Raw genomic sequence first — 14742 nt, forward strand, 5'->3', positions numbered from 1 at the left:
AAGAAATGGACTTGGGAGAGAGGAAGGGAGGGAAAGAGATGCTGAGGTGGGGGAGGGAATGAGTGTTTGGACACAGAAGGCATGGACTTTGGAGAGAGGAAGGGAGGGAAAGAGATGGTTGTGTACACGGGGAATAGAAGAAAGGAGAATTTTTGGTCATAGGGAGGGAGTGAGGTACAGATAGTGGCATACCAGGGTGGGGGAGGGGGCGGTCTGCCCCACCCCGGGTTTACGTCCCAAGGGGGTGCACAGCTGGCCACCCTCCAGTGTTGTCCCTAGGCCGGCAAACTGCGGCTCTTTAGCCACTTAAGTGCCACCGCCGCCAACGGTGATGTTGGCGGTGGCAGCATTATAAAATACTTTCTTTGTGTTTATTTGATTCCTATTCAAGAGAATTACTTTATATATAGTCAATATAGGCACAGAGTTAAATTTTTTAACATTTTCTAATGGTGGTGTGCCTCGTGATTTTTTTCATGAAACAAGTGTGCCTTTGCCCAAAAAAGGTTGAAAAACACTGCACTAAAAGGACTGCTTGGTTGCTGTAATGCATTTTGCCTCTGATATCAACTTACCCCCCTCTTCTACAAAACTGCGCTAGCAGTTTCTAGCGCGGGGAGCCACGCTGAATGGCCCCACGCTGCTCCCGACGCTCACAGGGCTCCTTCTACTAAGGTGCGCTACGCATTTTAGCGCGCTCTAATCACGTGCTAAACGCTAACGCGTGCATGTTAGTCTATGGATGCATTAGCGTTTAGTGTGCGTGCAGATTTAGCACATGCTACAACGCTTAGTGCACCTTAGAGAAACAGGGGAATAGAGTTCCTATGAGCGTCGGAAGTTGCGCAGGCCATTCAGCGTGGCTCCTGGCGCTAAAAACTGCTAGCGCAGTTTCGTAGAAGAAGGGGGTTAATCAAACGATTGCGCCGAGAGGACCATAATGCTGTAGCTGGGATACAGAACTGCAGAATTTCCTTGAAATATTTGGACCTGCCTTGAGACTTATATGTGCTAACGTGAAGATTTTAAAGACGATTTGGAAGGCCAGTGGAGTTTTTTAAATGCTAGGGACACATGATTAAACCATTTTAGGCCCATTATTGTATTTTTTGAACCAATTAAATCCATTTAAGCCATTTTTAAAAATAATTGTTAGTGCATTTTTTGGTGGGAGATCTGTTTTTTTTTTTTTTAGCAAGTATGGCAATGGATTTGATAGTTACAGTGACATCTGTTGTCTGGGTGGGTGTATTGCAAGAGCCGAGTTACACTATATGTAGTCTTCAAGCTCTATGAGAACACTGATCTGGAAATCTGGTAGGAGAGAGATGAATGTGGGCAAGATTGGTTAATAGAAAGATGAATCAAAGAAATGTACATATTTATTAGTTTAATGACTATTAGCCCTGCCAACTGGAGACTGGTGAGAACTAAAGTCAAGAATACCCAAAAGTATATTTTATTGTAGAAGATGCACAATTTATAGCGCTGGGGAAAATTAGGTGAATTTGGATCAAGGAACAATCAATAGATCAAGGGTAAATTAGAAACTTGCCCCCTCTTTTACAAAAGTGCGCTAAGCTTTTTAGCGCACGTTAAACATTTGCGCAAGATAAACACGTGCTAAATGCCAACATTTGCATGTTATTCCTATGGACATGCTAGCGGTTAGCGCACACGTTGATTTAGCATGCGCTAAATCCGCGCTAAAACGCTTAGCGCGCCTTTGTAAAAGAGGACCTTGATACTATTAAACCTAGCACAGAGAGTTCTTGATTCTACCTATGGGTCCTGATTCTATAAACGGCCCATCTAACTTCTAGGCGCTGTTCGGCACGATTATCAATCATCCGCTAGGCACCATTTATAAAATCATGTCTAGCAGCACCTGAACCTTCTTAGGTCCCAGTTGGCGTTGAATCCTTAGGTGCATTGCCATTTAGGCCAGGGTTTTCTTGGTCTAAATGAGCGTGCCCAAGTCAATCCACGCCAAACCTCTGCCCCAAATCCACTCTTAATCATGCCTACTTGCTGGTAGGTGCCTTAGTGTAGATGCCTACCTTGAAGTGGTAGACACCTACCAAGTTAGGCGGCTCCCAGCTAATTACATGTTTTACATTCAGCGCTGATTAAGCCAATTTAAAAAAATTAAGTTAGGTACCTAGGTCGGCTAGGCGTGCCAATCTAAGTGCCTAATGTCCAGCACCATTTATAGAGTCTGGGTCATGGCGCCCAAAATCACGCATCCAAATTTGGGTGCGCCCAAGTTGTACGCGCATCTCAATTGAGTAATGAGCCATTAACTAGCAATACTTGGGGCTACCAACCAATTATTGCAGTTAATTGGCTCCAATTAGGATTTGCACATGCATCTTGCTAAGTGCTATTCTGTAAACATGTTAGTGCATAGCTCCAAAGGGGGCGTGGCCATGGGAAGGGCATTGGTGGGACAGGGGCATTCACTAAAGATGCACACAATATTTTAGAATTCAGGGGATCTGCGCCCAACTTACACACCAGGATTTACAACACCAAGGGCTCCTTTTACGAAGGCGCGTTAGGGCCTTAACGCGCGGAATAGCACGGGCTAAAATGCTGCACGCGCTTGCCGCTACCGCCTCCTCTTGAGCAGGCAGCAGTTTTTCAGGTAGCGCACACTATAGCGTGCGCTAATCGGGTGCATGCGCTAAAAACGCTAGCGCACCTTCGTAAAAGGAGGCTTAAGTGTTATAATAGTACAAATCCTTGTGCCCAAAGTTCGGTGCAGAAATTGGGCTCTATGCACTATTCTATAAATGGCACACAACTCGGTAGTATCATTTATAGCAGTGTCTCGCAAACTTTTTTTCAGCCGCAACACACTAAACACAGGGCCGCGCTTAGAGGACCTCCGGGCATGCACAGACGTCGACCAATGATGTCACATGCGTGTGTGTGATGTCATCACACTGACGTCCGCAGACCCTCAGAGACCCTCCAGACGCGGCCCTAAGCTTGGGGGCCTTCCAAAACTTCTGGACAAACTGGGGGGTTTTGGGAAATCCCTCCATCCGGTAACCCTAAAATTCCGGGACACTGGAGAGCAGAGAGGAGGAGAGGAACCGGCGCCGGTGGTGACAGAAGCCTATCTCTCGGCACGCCCAGAATCTTGCTATGGGAGACTATTGTGCCGTGGCACAGTTTGCGATATATTGATTTATAGAATAGCACTGCATGCTGGGTTTTTTCAGGTCCCAAACTGGGAGTACCATTTACTGAACCTAGTCCAAAGTGTTACATGATTGGCATCATTAAAACTGGCAACCTGTTAAACTCAACGGCCCAGATTCTATAAATGGCGTCTGAAGTTACTCCGCTCTCTGTTGGTCGGGTAAGTCTCTCTTGCCTGTACCCCTCATCTCTACTGCCAACTGCTGACTCCATCCCTTCTGCCTTGCTGCGCTGTATGCCTGGAACAACCTGCATGACTGGATACGTCAGGCTCCATCTCTGACGGTATTCAAATCTAGGCTGAAAACTCCACTTTTTTGAAGCTACCGCACCATATTTGTTTCTCAATCCCTTTGTAGTCCTCTGCCTTCTCTACCCCTTCCTTCATCCATTTGCATTTCTCTGCATGAGCAGTTCATATTGATTCACCATTTTGCCAATGTGTCTGTCATAATTAGATTGTAAGCTCTTTCAAGCAGAGACCGTCTCTTGCACGTCTAACGTACAGTGTTGCGTGCATTTTGTAGCACCATAGAAATAATAAATAGTGGTAGTAGCAGTAAATTAGCTTAATCAGCACTGTTAATTAGTAATAATAAGCTCACAATTTCCAAAAATTGAAATGAATCGGGTGGTAGGCTCCCAACTCTGTAGGTGCCTACCGCTTTTGGTTAGGCGCCTGAGGAGCCTACCAGAAAGTGGGCATGGTCATGGGTGGCTCGTGGGCGGATCTGGGACTTGTTTAGTGGCCAGGCACCTAAATTAGACTTAGACGTCGATATTTAGGCAAGAAAACTCCGGCATACATAGGGGGCACCTAAGACTTTGACGCCTACCGACACCTAAATCCAATTTAGGCACATTAGGTGTGATTCCGTAGACAGCGCCTAATTGGTTAACATTCCTCGGTGCCTATTTTTGTAGACGCCGTTTATAGAATGGGGGCCAAAAGGCCTCGTCAGACAGCGGCCAAATTGAACCTCAAGTTACAAAAAAAATGTGTCCTAAAGTTTGCACGTTATGTAAGTTTTTTACCCTGGATGTCTCACGCTGTAATCCCACTTTTGGATACGGGAATCCTGTGTTGTGATATTAGTAGATGTATGTTAACTTTTCGTCTGTAGCCCCTGTTGTGGTTAGGTGGCGGGTACCCATACCTTCACACAGTTTTCACATTCAAATCGTTTCCCACTGTCGTGTGACATCTGGTGACGGATCAAGTTGGACTTCCAGTTGAAAGCTTTGGGACACTGGTCACACTTGTACTCACGCTCTTCGGTATGGATGATCATGTGCTGCTCCAAGCTGTGAGGGGGGGGGGGGAAACCTTACGTTTACAGCCATGAAAATCATAACAAACTCAAAAAAAATTTGATCATGCTACACCCCTCTTGAAAAATGCACTCTGGTTACCGATCCCCCCCCCAAATTAACATTTAGGACTCCTTTTACTAAGGTGAGCTAACTTTTTTAGCGCACGCACGAAATTACCGGACACTACACCGCGCGGTACACTTCTAGAATAACGCCAGCTCAATGCTGGCGTTAAGGTCTAGAGCGCGCGCTATTCCGCGCGTTAAGGCCCTAACGCACCTTAGTAAAAGGAGCCCTTAAACTAGCCCTTCTTACATTCAAAATCTATCGGTCAAACCAACCCACTTTTCTTGACAGACTATTACCCCCTCTTTTGCTAAGGAGCGCTGTGCATTTTAGCGCGCGGTAAATAGAGGCACGCGCTAAACGCTAACGCGTGCATGTTATCCTATGGACGCGTTAGAGGTTAGCGCACGTTTTGATATAGCGTGCGCTAATTATGCGCTAAAACGCTTAGCGCACCTTAGTAAAAGACGGCCTCAATACCTTGTGCTCCCTCGAGAACACTAAGATCCGCAGATCATAATCTCCTGTCTATTCCTTCTTTAAAAATGATCAGTACAAGAGCTGACATCTTCTCAGCAACCGCGCCGCAAACATGGAATCGCCTCCCATCATTCATAAGTGAAGAAGTACGATTAGCAAAACTCTAAAGCACCCTTAAAAGTTTCCTTTCTAATGACGCCTTTCAGAGTTAAATTCAGGGATTAACTTTAGATCCCCATGTAAAACAGTTACAGCTATAAACTAGGCTTTATTAGGCTGCCACCCAACTCTCTATAACGTTTTAACCTTTATTGTGTTACTTTCCTATCACAAGTGCAGTTCTTCTCTCCTTTCCTATATCTCGTAAGTGAGTTTATGTCTTAGTACTGTCTATGTGTCTTTACCCTAGCTTTTAATGGAAATCGCTTAGAAATATTTATTAGCATTTTATCAAATGTTTAATAAAACTTGGAACAAGCAACCTCCATCTGTAACCAGAATGTTTCTTCCCTCAACGTTATGTAATAATCTTCCTAACCTGAATGTATTGCTATTCTTACCATATATGTAAACTTGATATGTAAACTTGTTATGTACCTGACATGTAAACTTCCTGGAAATGTCCAGTTTTCTTCTAATTTGTAATCCGCCTAGAACCGCAAGGCACAGGCGGAATAGAAATCTCTAATGTAATGTAATGTAAATGTCCAATCAGAATGGTGCGCAAAAAAGTGTCTTTCAACTCATCTGATAAATCCAATGGTCTTTATTCATCCAAACCAATTCAAACATCCAAAGCAACTCAACGACTCGACATGATCATGTTTCGGCCATCCGGCCTGCATCAGGAGTCTTAGGAGTCTTTGGGTATCAAATGGTCTTTAAAATAACAAGTGGACTAAAGTCAAATGGTCATGCCGTTGCTCTGAATCTATAGCACTGCAAAATAACTCGGCCATGCACTTGTTATTTTAAAGACCATTTGATACCCAAAGACTCCTAAGACTCCTGATGCAGGCCGGATGGCCGAAACATGATCATGTCGAGTCGTTGAGTTGCTTTGGATGTTTGAATTGGTTTGGATGAATAAAGACCATTGGATTTATCAGATGAGTTGAAAGACACTTTTTTGCGCACCATTCTGATTGGACATTTCCACTTTGCTCTTGCTTGTTCGATTTCTGTGGAATTGGTTCCCCTGTTTTATTGTGTAATAAAACGTGGAAACTTGGGTGCCAGGTACAAAACCTAGTGTGAAATAAACTGGAGGGGCAGACATCGTGAAGTGAGGTCTGGCTGCAGAAAGATCTAATCCTGAAGAAAGCTCTTTAGGATCACGCTGCCAAAGAGGCCTGTGATAAGTTAAGAGCAATTAAGAAAACAATCAAGTGGACCAATAGTTGATTTTGACAGCTCAGCCTAATTATCTGAAGGCAGAGTTGGTTGTATGCTCAAAGAAAGGCATGAACTGGAATCTGAAACTATTCGAAATTTTAAAAAGCACACCCCCATATTGGCGACTTCAGAAGTTGAACAAGATCTTACTGAAATTACTTCTCTGCTAGAATTAATTATTGGGTTAAAACTGGTCATTTCTTCAAGATCTTTAATCAAAATGTGTTTAAAAAAAAAAGTCACTAATGAAGACAATTAATCATTGCCCTACACGGCTTTCCAGCGTGCCTTTGAAGCCCTCCGTAGATTCAGCAGTTGCCTTCGGCTGCAGTTCCATGAGGCTGGAAGGTCGTTCTAGAGTGCTTGGCACTCGCACGCCAGCCTCAGGTATTTGAAGAACACACAATTTTTTTGCATTGTTTTCTCCTTTTGAGCCAGGTGTAGGTTTTGGGTCAAAATAAAGACAAAATCCCAACAAGTCAGTTTGTACAGTTGTGGAATAGAAATAAAAATAAGCTCAGGCCTGAAAGGACTAAATTGAAGGGTTCAGTGCTTATATACCTGGGGGCTGGTTCTACATGTGGGCACCTTCGTTTGCATGCCCTGATACAGTGCGGGGAGTAGCTATTCTATAATGGCATCGGGGTGCCCAGATTTCATTACAGAATGCTTAAGTATCTCCGTGTCAGCACACTCACATGCCAGGTCTGTGGCTGGTATACATGGAGGGAGGAGTCAATGGCATAGTAAAAGGGGGGGGGGTCAATCCCGGGTGCTGTCTTTGTGGGGGCACCGGCACCCATCTTCCTCCCCACCCACCCCCCGCTACTTCCAGCTCTCCCCCTGCCTCGTGTGTGCCCCCCGTCCGGTGACCCGTCAAATGAGCGCAGGGCAATTGCAAATTACGCTCCGAGAAAAGTGCCCCAACAATTGCGTGCAGGGACAAGTGCGCGCAGGACTTACTGGGTCAGCCCAATGGTCCATCAAGCCCAGTAGCCTGTTCTCACGGTGGCCAATCTGAGCAGAAACCAAATGGTTTTAATCCGCTTAAATAGCACGGTAATTCCCGAGCCATTGAAGTTAATTGAAAAAAAATAATAATAATAATTAAGAGTTCTGCGTGGACCTCAGAGTGGCGCCTAGCAACGCCAAAGTCTAGGCGCCCTCCAACGCCCAACACTGCCTACCTGAAAAGGTAGGCATGGTTAGGGGTGGAGAATAGGTGCAGTTGACTTAAGCGTCGCTAGGCAACCTGGCCTAATATACTGGCGCCTACCTCTAAGATGCCTAGTGACACCCAAGTCCGCCTAGGCACCGCTAGACATGATTCTATAAGCAGTGCCTAGTGGTTGATTGAAAACCGTATGGTGTAGCGCCTATCATGTAGGCATGCTTAGGCGCCATTTATAGAATCTGGCCCTTAGAGAGAATTCCCACGCCTAACTGTAGGCACCAGAAGTCTGCCTGCTAAAACCTGGTTTAAATGCTGGTACACAAGAATACATGTAACATTTTGGACCGCCCCCGACACTCCCATGCCCCACCCATGCCCCTCCTTTCAAGTTATATGCTGTTGGAGCTAGACACCCTGACTTATACAATAGCTCCTAGCCAGATGGACATGCCAATTCTAATGGATGCCAATTAGTATCAATCATTGGTCATTAGCACCCAATTATTGATGTTATGAACTGGGATAAATTTGCACCAATTTTTTTAAATGTTAACAGCAGCAATTAAATGAAAAAAAAAGAGAAAAATAGTGCGGGAGGGGGAGTAGGGGGGGATAGGTTTCTTTTTGACTTTTATGGACGATTTAGGTCTCCATGGTCTGCGCATGCCCATTGGAGCCGCAATCTTTTTTTTTTTTTAACTTTAACTTTTTTTTATTAGTTTTTAGCCCTGCGAGCCCATGGTTTTAACCCACTTTAAACCCGCGGGTTATAACCATGGGTTCGCAGGACGGGGTAGGGCAGGAGAGATTCGGGGCAGGAGAAAACTGGGGCAGCAATGCGGCGAGCAGGCAGGAGAGTTTCGGGGAAGGGCAGGAGAGATTCGGGGAAGTCAGGACAGGAGAAAACCAGGGCGGTGATGCAGCGATTCATGGCGAGCAGGCAGGAGAAGGCGGCGAGCAGGGCAGACAGCAGGGCTTCCAAAGTCAGAAAGATGTTTTCGACTGGTCCCCAGCAGTCGCTGGTCGGCCAGCCCCGTCGGATGTGAAATTTTGTGTTGTGAAATCACCTCCCTGCCTACTCTGCATGCGTTTCACCTCAGTTGCACGTACGGATCTGAGGATGGTCGGCAGAGAGGTAAGTGAATCAGGCCGGAGGGAAATTTGGTCGCTAAGGGGTCACAAACCGATCGGTTTGCTTTGTGAATCTAGCCCTTAGTTTGAATTCTGCTAACTGCATGGGCAAAATACGCTGTGCACAACTGCAAGGGGGCGTGGACCCAGGAGGTGGCAGTCCAGGGGCATGTCTAGCACTTATATGCACAGGTGATAGCAGTGTATCGCCAACTGTGTGCCAATTCCAGGTGTGCCGCCAGATGCCAGCAAGGAGGAGAGGCACCGGCTGACTGCTTACAGGACGTGCCTCTCCTCCTCCCTGGCGCCCGTCTTCCTCCCCGCACCCCTCCCCCCACAACAGTGTAGTAACAGCGTTACGTGATGGCGTTGACGTGATGGCATCACACATGCGTGTGATGTCATCGCATCGACGACCGTGCATTTCCAGATGCCCTCCAGCCACGGCGCTGAGTTTAGTGTGCCGCGGCTTCAGAAAGTTTTGCGGGACACCGGGTTATGGAATACTAGCAGTCAGACGCCTAATTGTCTACAGTCGGGCATGAGCCTTTGCGCCAGTCTTTGAGCAAGCATAGATGCGTACGTCCAAATTTTGGCGTGCAACTGTGGACTTACACTAGCGCTCCATCATGGCAACTGCACGCAAAAATTGCCATTGTGGAAATCACGCTTAACGCACATCAACCCGGCAGCTAACGTTAACCTACAGAGAAACCCCCCCCCAAGCGTTAACAGTTGTTGTTTTACCTGTATTTGTTTGGAAACATTCGCTCGCAATCCTTGCATTCGTGCACTGGCTCGTCATCGAACCCCTCCTGCTTAATCTCCTTGCTCAGGGATTCGTAGAGGGGGCCCACCGTGCCGCAGGCATATTTTTGGTGCCGCCGTAGCTCCAGCTTAGATTGAAATAGCTCGTCACATTCTTCGCAGCGAAAAGCATGTTCTTCTGAAAATAAATAGCGATAAAGCTCTTTGTAGTAGCACATTTCACTTTGACTTTAAAATTCAAAATGCCGTTATATGCAAGTTTTCTTAGAGAAATTAGCTGCCCTGACACCATTTCCTACCCAGATTTAATGCAGCCTTTAAACAAGGTTTTAAAATCCCCAAAATGTGGAAACAATGGCATTGTTATTTCCTGAAATGTTGCGCCAAAGGACTAATAGTTGGGGTTTTTTTTTTTTAACCTCCTGCTCCCTTATTGCAAAACAAAACAAATAAGAGCAGATGAAGTGTTACTGCATTTAAATCTTAACATCTGAATTTTCAATCCTATATGCGTGTGGTTGGGTTGTTGTTTTTTTTTCCCTCCAAAGCAATCAAAACCACTTTTAGAAACCTTTTGGCATCACGAGGAAGTAGGAGAGATTCATAATTAGCTCTCTGTGCAGTAAGCCAGTATGTTAAAAAGTTTAAACAGATTCTAAAGCTTCTAAAAAAAAAAAAAAAGACTTAGCCAAGGTCAAATAAATTAAAAGAAAGGGCAGTTATTATTAAGTTTACAAGGCGGCATCCTGACCATGATGCCAAGTAAAACAATTGATGCTGTGCTCTGAATTTTCCAGGAGACCAGCATCTTGGATAAGCGACGGGATTGTCTCTGGTTCTCCTCCGCCCAACAGAAGGGGGAGTAGAGGCTTCAGAAAGTCTGTCGTCTCCTCTCCTCATTCCCAGCTCGGTTCAGATGAGGCCCCATCTTAAATTAACATTCTGCTCTTATACAAACAGCTTGTTCCGTGCTCATTTCATGTGGCACCACTCATTCAGGTCCCCATGTGGGCCATAATTGGCCTTTTTATGGGAACGGGGAGAGGCAGAGAAGGGAGTCATTGATTTTGGTTTGAAAACTCCATTTCCTTGGCTCGGAGTTTTCGTGGAGATAACGGTGCCAGTAGGCATTTTGGAGGGGTCAAACTTCCCCCCTTTCATCTCCTCCCTTTTCTACTCAATAAGCCCGGTAGAATCACAGTCACGGCTCAGAGCTACAACCTAAAAGAGCCAGGTAAAACTCTACGGTGGCAGAACTGAAGTCGGAAAATGAACATTTTGCACAAAATGCAAACCCATCGGGTGAGGAGAAAAGTGCCCACGGTCCTTTCTCCCTCTCTGCATGCAGGTATGCCCTCTCTTTGGGTTACGTAGAGTTGCCTCTGCTGGGTCAGACCAGGGGTCCATCGCGGCCAGCAGTCCGCTCCCGTGGCGGCCCATCAGGTCCATGATCTGTAAGGGATCCTTTGTCTAAAACCCTTTAGTCCCTATTTTTCTTCTATCTATACTCTTCCATGATCCTATCTCTACCTCTATTTATATCCCTACATTCATAAATGGGTGTAAGCAGCAAATGTTAGAAAAGTTATTACTTAACAGGTATACCTGCATGACACACAGGGCTTCGTCTACAAAGGTGCATTAGGGCCTTAACGCGCCAGAATAGCAGGCGCTAAAATGCCGCACACGCTAGCCGCTACCGCATCCTCTTGAGCAGGTGGTAGTTTTTCGGCTAGCGCTAATCCAGTGCTAAAAAAACGCTTGCGTCCCTTTATAAAAGGAGCCTAAAGGTTTGAAGAGAGAGTAATTTAGAAGTGACCTGGGTGCAAGGAAGCAGAACTGAGAAGCGGAGGATGGGGAGGGTGCGAACTGGGACAGGAGCAGCAAGAGAAGAGGAACTAGATCAGGGGCAGGAGTGACTTTTCTGCTCTGCTACAGGTTAACCCCCATCATCTCCCCTTCCTTATAGGGTGCTTGGAAGGCAGGAGCTGGAGCCGGACATTTCTGTCTGCTGGAGAGTACAAAGAAGCGGCGGAACTGTGTACCAGCCAAAAACAAAAGGAATTGACCCCAAAATATCCACAAAGAAGAAAATCCAGAGAAAACGAAAAAAAAAAAAAACCCTCTGTGGAGTGACGATGTTCCCAAATGGACTTTATTTGAAAGTGTCAAAGTTCCAAAGGTCCACTGAAATCATCCACATAAAATAATTCCATCCACATAAGAGCCTTAAAGGACCTAGTCCGCTAGGGATACAGGACCCAACACGGTCCTCGTTTCGGCAAAAAGTCTTCTTCAGGAGTCCCTGGGGGTCCTATAAAGGTGAGTACGTGGGAAACAATTGTGTGGTGAGCTGGAAGTGAGACACTGCTTGTGTTTGCAACATTCTAGAGCTCAGATTGTGATGTCATAATGCCTCATTCCACCAATGCCTAAGCTCCGTCCTCATCTGCACAAGCCTCAAACACTTTAAAAGCATAAGTAGCAAAAAGCAAAAGGAATTGACCTCAAAATATCCACAAAGAAGAAAATCCAGAGAAAACCAAAAAAAAACTCTGTGGAGTGACGATGTTCCTAAATGGACTTTATTTGAAAGTGTCAAAGTTCCAAAGGTCCACTGAAATCATCCACATAAAATAATTCCATCCACATAAGAGCCTTAAAGGACCTAGTCCGCTAGGGATACAAGACCCAACACGGTCCTCGTTTCGGCAAAAAGTCTTCTTCAGGGGTCCCTGGGGGTCCTATAAAGGTGAGTACGTGGGAAACAATTGTGTGGTGAGCTGGAAGTGAGACACTGCTTGCATTTGCTCATCACACAATTGTTTTCCACATATTCACCTTTATAGGACCCCCAGGGACCCCTGAAGAAGACTTTTTGTCGCAAAGCGGACCATGTTGGGTCCTGTATCCCTAGCGGACTAGGTCCTTTAAGGCTTTTATGTGGATGATTCATTTTTATGTGGATGAAATTAGTTTTATGTGGATGATTTTAGTGTACCTTTGGGACTTTGACACTTTCAAATAAAGTCTATTTAGGAACATTGTCACTCCACAGAGAACTGTGTACCAGGCCATTTCCCCAGAGATGAAGCCTTGCTTGATTGGGCCTGAAATGTATGTGCATATTTTTAGTAGCAGTAGTAACAATGCCTGCACGCTTTACAAAATCTCATCATCAGCATTTACACCTGCTTTAAATCAAGCGTAAATGTCGGGTTGTTTGGACTTAGACTTTAGAGGCGTGAAGGGGGGGGGGGGGAGGCTGCAATTTTGCTTACCTGGTCTTTGAAACTGTCTCAAAAAGCCCAGAATTAGAATGTTGGATCTTGTCTCCCTTTTTGAGAAATCTGGTGCTTGCATGCACAGGTTGCAAAATTGGCCAGGCCACTTGTGCATCTTTGCACCCTGTCTTGCACATTCAAAGTCCCAAGTGATGCCGCTCCATTTTTAGACGCGTTTCTTGATAACATAGCTGTTCCTGATGTACATGCTGCCAGCAGCAGCTATATTTTCTCACTCTTCCTCCTCCTCCCCTACTCAGCCCTTCAGCCCTTTGTGGCCGACAGTTCTGGGATCTTCCCTCTGATGCAGCTTTCTGTTTCTGGGGGAGGGGATGCAGTGATTGGGGGGGGGGCAGAGATGAGAGGAAGGGGTACCGGGGGAGGCACATGTGAGAGAGGGATGAAGAGGGAGAAATGCTGAACCTGGGATGGGAGGGAGAGATGAGGCAGAGTTGAAAGAGGGGGAGAGATGAGTTGCAGAATTCCTGAGGAATGGGCAGGAGGAAAGGGAGAGGAAAGGGGACTGGACAATCAGGGAGGGAGGAGGGAGAGGAGTAATGGAAAGATTAAGAGAAAGGTGAACATGGAAGATATGAAGGAGCAGAGGGGTGCTTGGAGGTATACAGGGATAGGATTGGGGTTGGATCTTGGCAGGGTTGGGACAGAGCTTTGGCCTTCCCCACACAAAGACGTAAATCACTGCCCCATCTTAATTTAGAAGCATAAAAGTTATGCTTTAGGCTTGCCATTTAGTGGTGAAAATCAGTGCTAAGCTCCCACATTTTCTCACACCCCTAAACCTGTCCCCTGTGGCCACCCCCATTTTATGTCCCTAAACTTAGGAGTTTTGTGAAATCTTGAGTTTAAATTTAGGCCCTTGCCCCCCCCCCCCAATTCTGTATATAGCGTCATACATTGTGCATGCAAATTGGCGTGCACAGCCAATTTGCGTGTACAACTTAATTGCTTAACAGGAACAATCGGCGCCAATAATTGGCAACTCGCACTTCATAACTTAAGTTACTTGGCCCTAATTAGAAGCTATGACCCCAAATTAGGTGTATTTTACAAAGTGGCGTGTCGTTAGTTCTAACGGATGAATCTCAAAAGTGGGCATGGCCAGAGGAGGAGCATGGACAGATCACGGGTGTTCCTAAAAGTTATACACGCCATTATAGACTCTGCCTGATCTGCACACAACTTAGGCACAGGTATTTAGGTCTGGTTTTAATTGTGTTCCTATATGTTAGTGAAGCATATGGCTGGGGGGTGGCGGTTGTGGGTGTGCCACAGAAAACATCTGCTCCGTTAGTGTGCCGGAGCAAAAAAAGGTTTGCGGGACATTGCGAACAAGAGGCACCTAGAAGCATCCCAATGGAGTTTTAAAGAAACAATCCCTTAAGAGAGGAAAGAATACATGAATATTTTAAAAAGCGATTAGCTGAAGAAGTTGCAAGCATTATTATGATTTTTTTTTTTCTTTACTTTTGCAGGCTAAGATACCTGGAAATTTACCAGCAAGGAGAGAATGATCCAAACGTGTGACGCAAGTGAGCTTTGGAGACCACAAGGACGGAAGATGGGGCCGGTCTGATCTGGAATGCTTGTGGGCAGCATCCTCCACTTTGGGTTAATTTTTCACGCTGATCCAGTGACAAGTTTTCTCCAGGAACCATACAGTTACCGCTCTGTTCAGAGCTGTCTTATGATGTCATGCCGCCTTTGAGCACTACCGTAACCCTCCTGGGACAAATCTAGTAATAAGTCTTTACAGTATTAAAAAGCATAATGGAGCAGTAAAAGAGGACAGCAGAAGTGCCTTCTGTGTATTGTGTTTCATTACTTCCTAACGGGATATCCTGCAACATGGACAATGATACCCAAATTTAATCACTTGGACAGATCAGTGGGTTAGCCTGG

General features: G+C 45.7%; 1 protein-coding gene across 13 annotated transcripts in view; it reads right to left on the minus strand.

Annotated features, from left to right (window-relative positions):
• PRDM16 (PR/SET domain 16) overlaps positions 1-14742 on the minus strand; it is an 888295-nt gene that overhangs the window by 71808 nt on the left and 801745 nt on the right. For 12 of the 13 annotated variants that reach the window (XM_033921997.1, XM_033921996.1, XM_033921995.1 and 9 more), the window contains 2 exons: positions 9518-9716; positions 4368-4515 (listed from right to left, as the gene is read on the minus strand). In XM_033921997.1, coding sequence (XP_033777888.1) covers positions 4368-4515; positions 9518-9716 — 347 coding nt within the window. The remainder of the gene's footprint in view (positions 1-4367; positions 4516-9517; positions 9717-14742) is intronic. The other variant, XM_033921992.1, reaches the window with a different exon arrangement.

The sequence above is a fragment of the Geotrypetes seraphini genome, chromosome 15 (assembly GCF_902459505.1).
Source record: "Geotrypetes seraphini chromosome 15, aGeoSer1.1, whole genome shotgun sequence".
Lineage (NCBI taxonomy): Eukaryota > Metazoa > Chordata > Amphibia > Gymnophiona > Dermophiidae > Geotrypetes > Geotrypetes seraphini.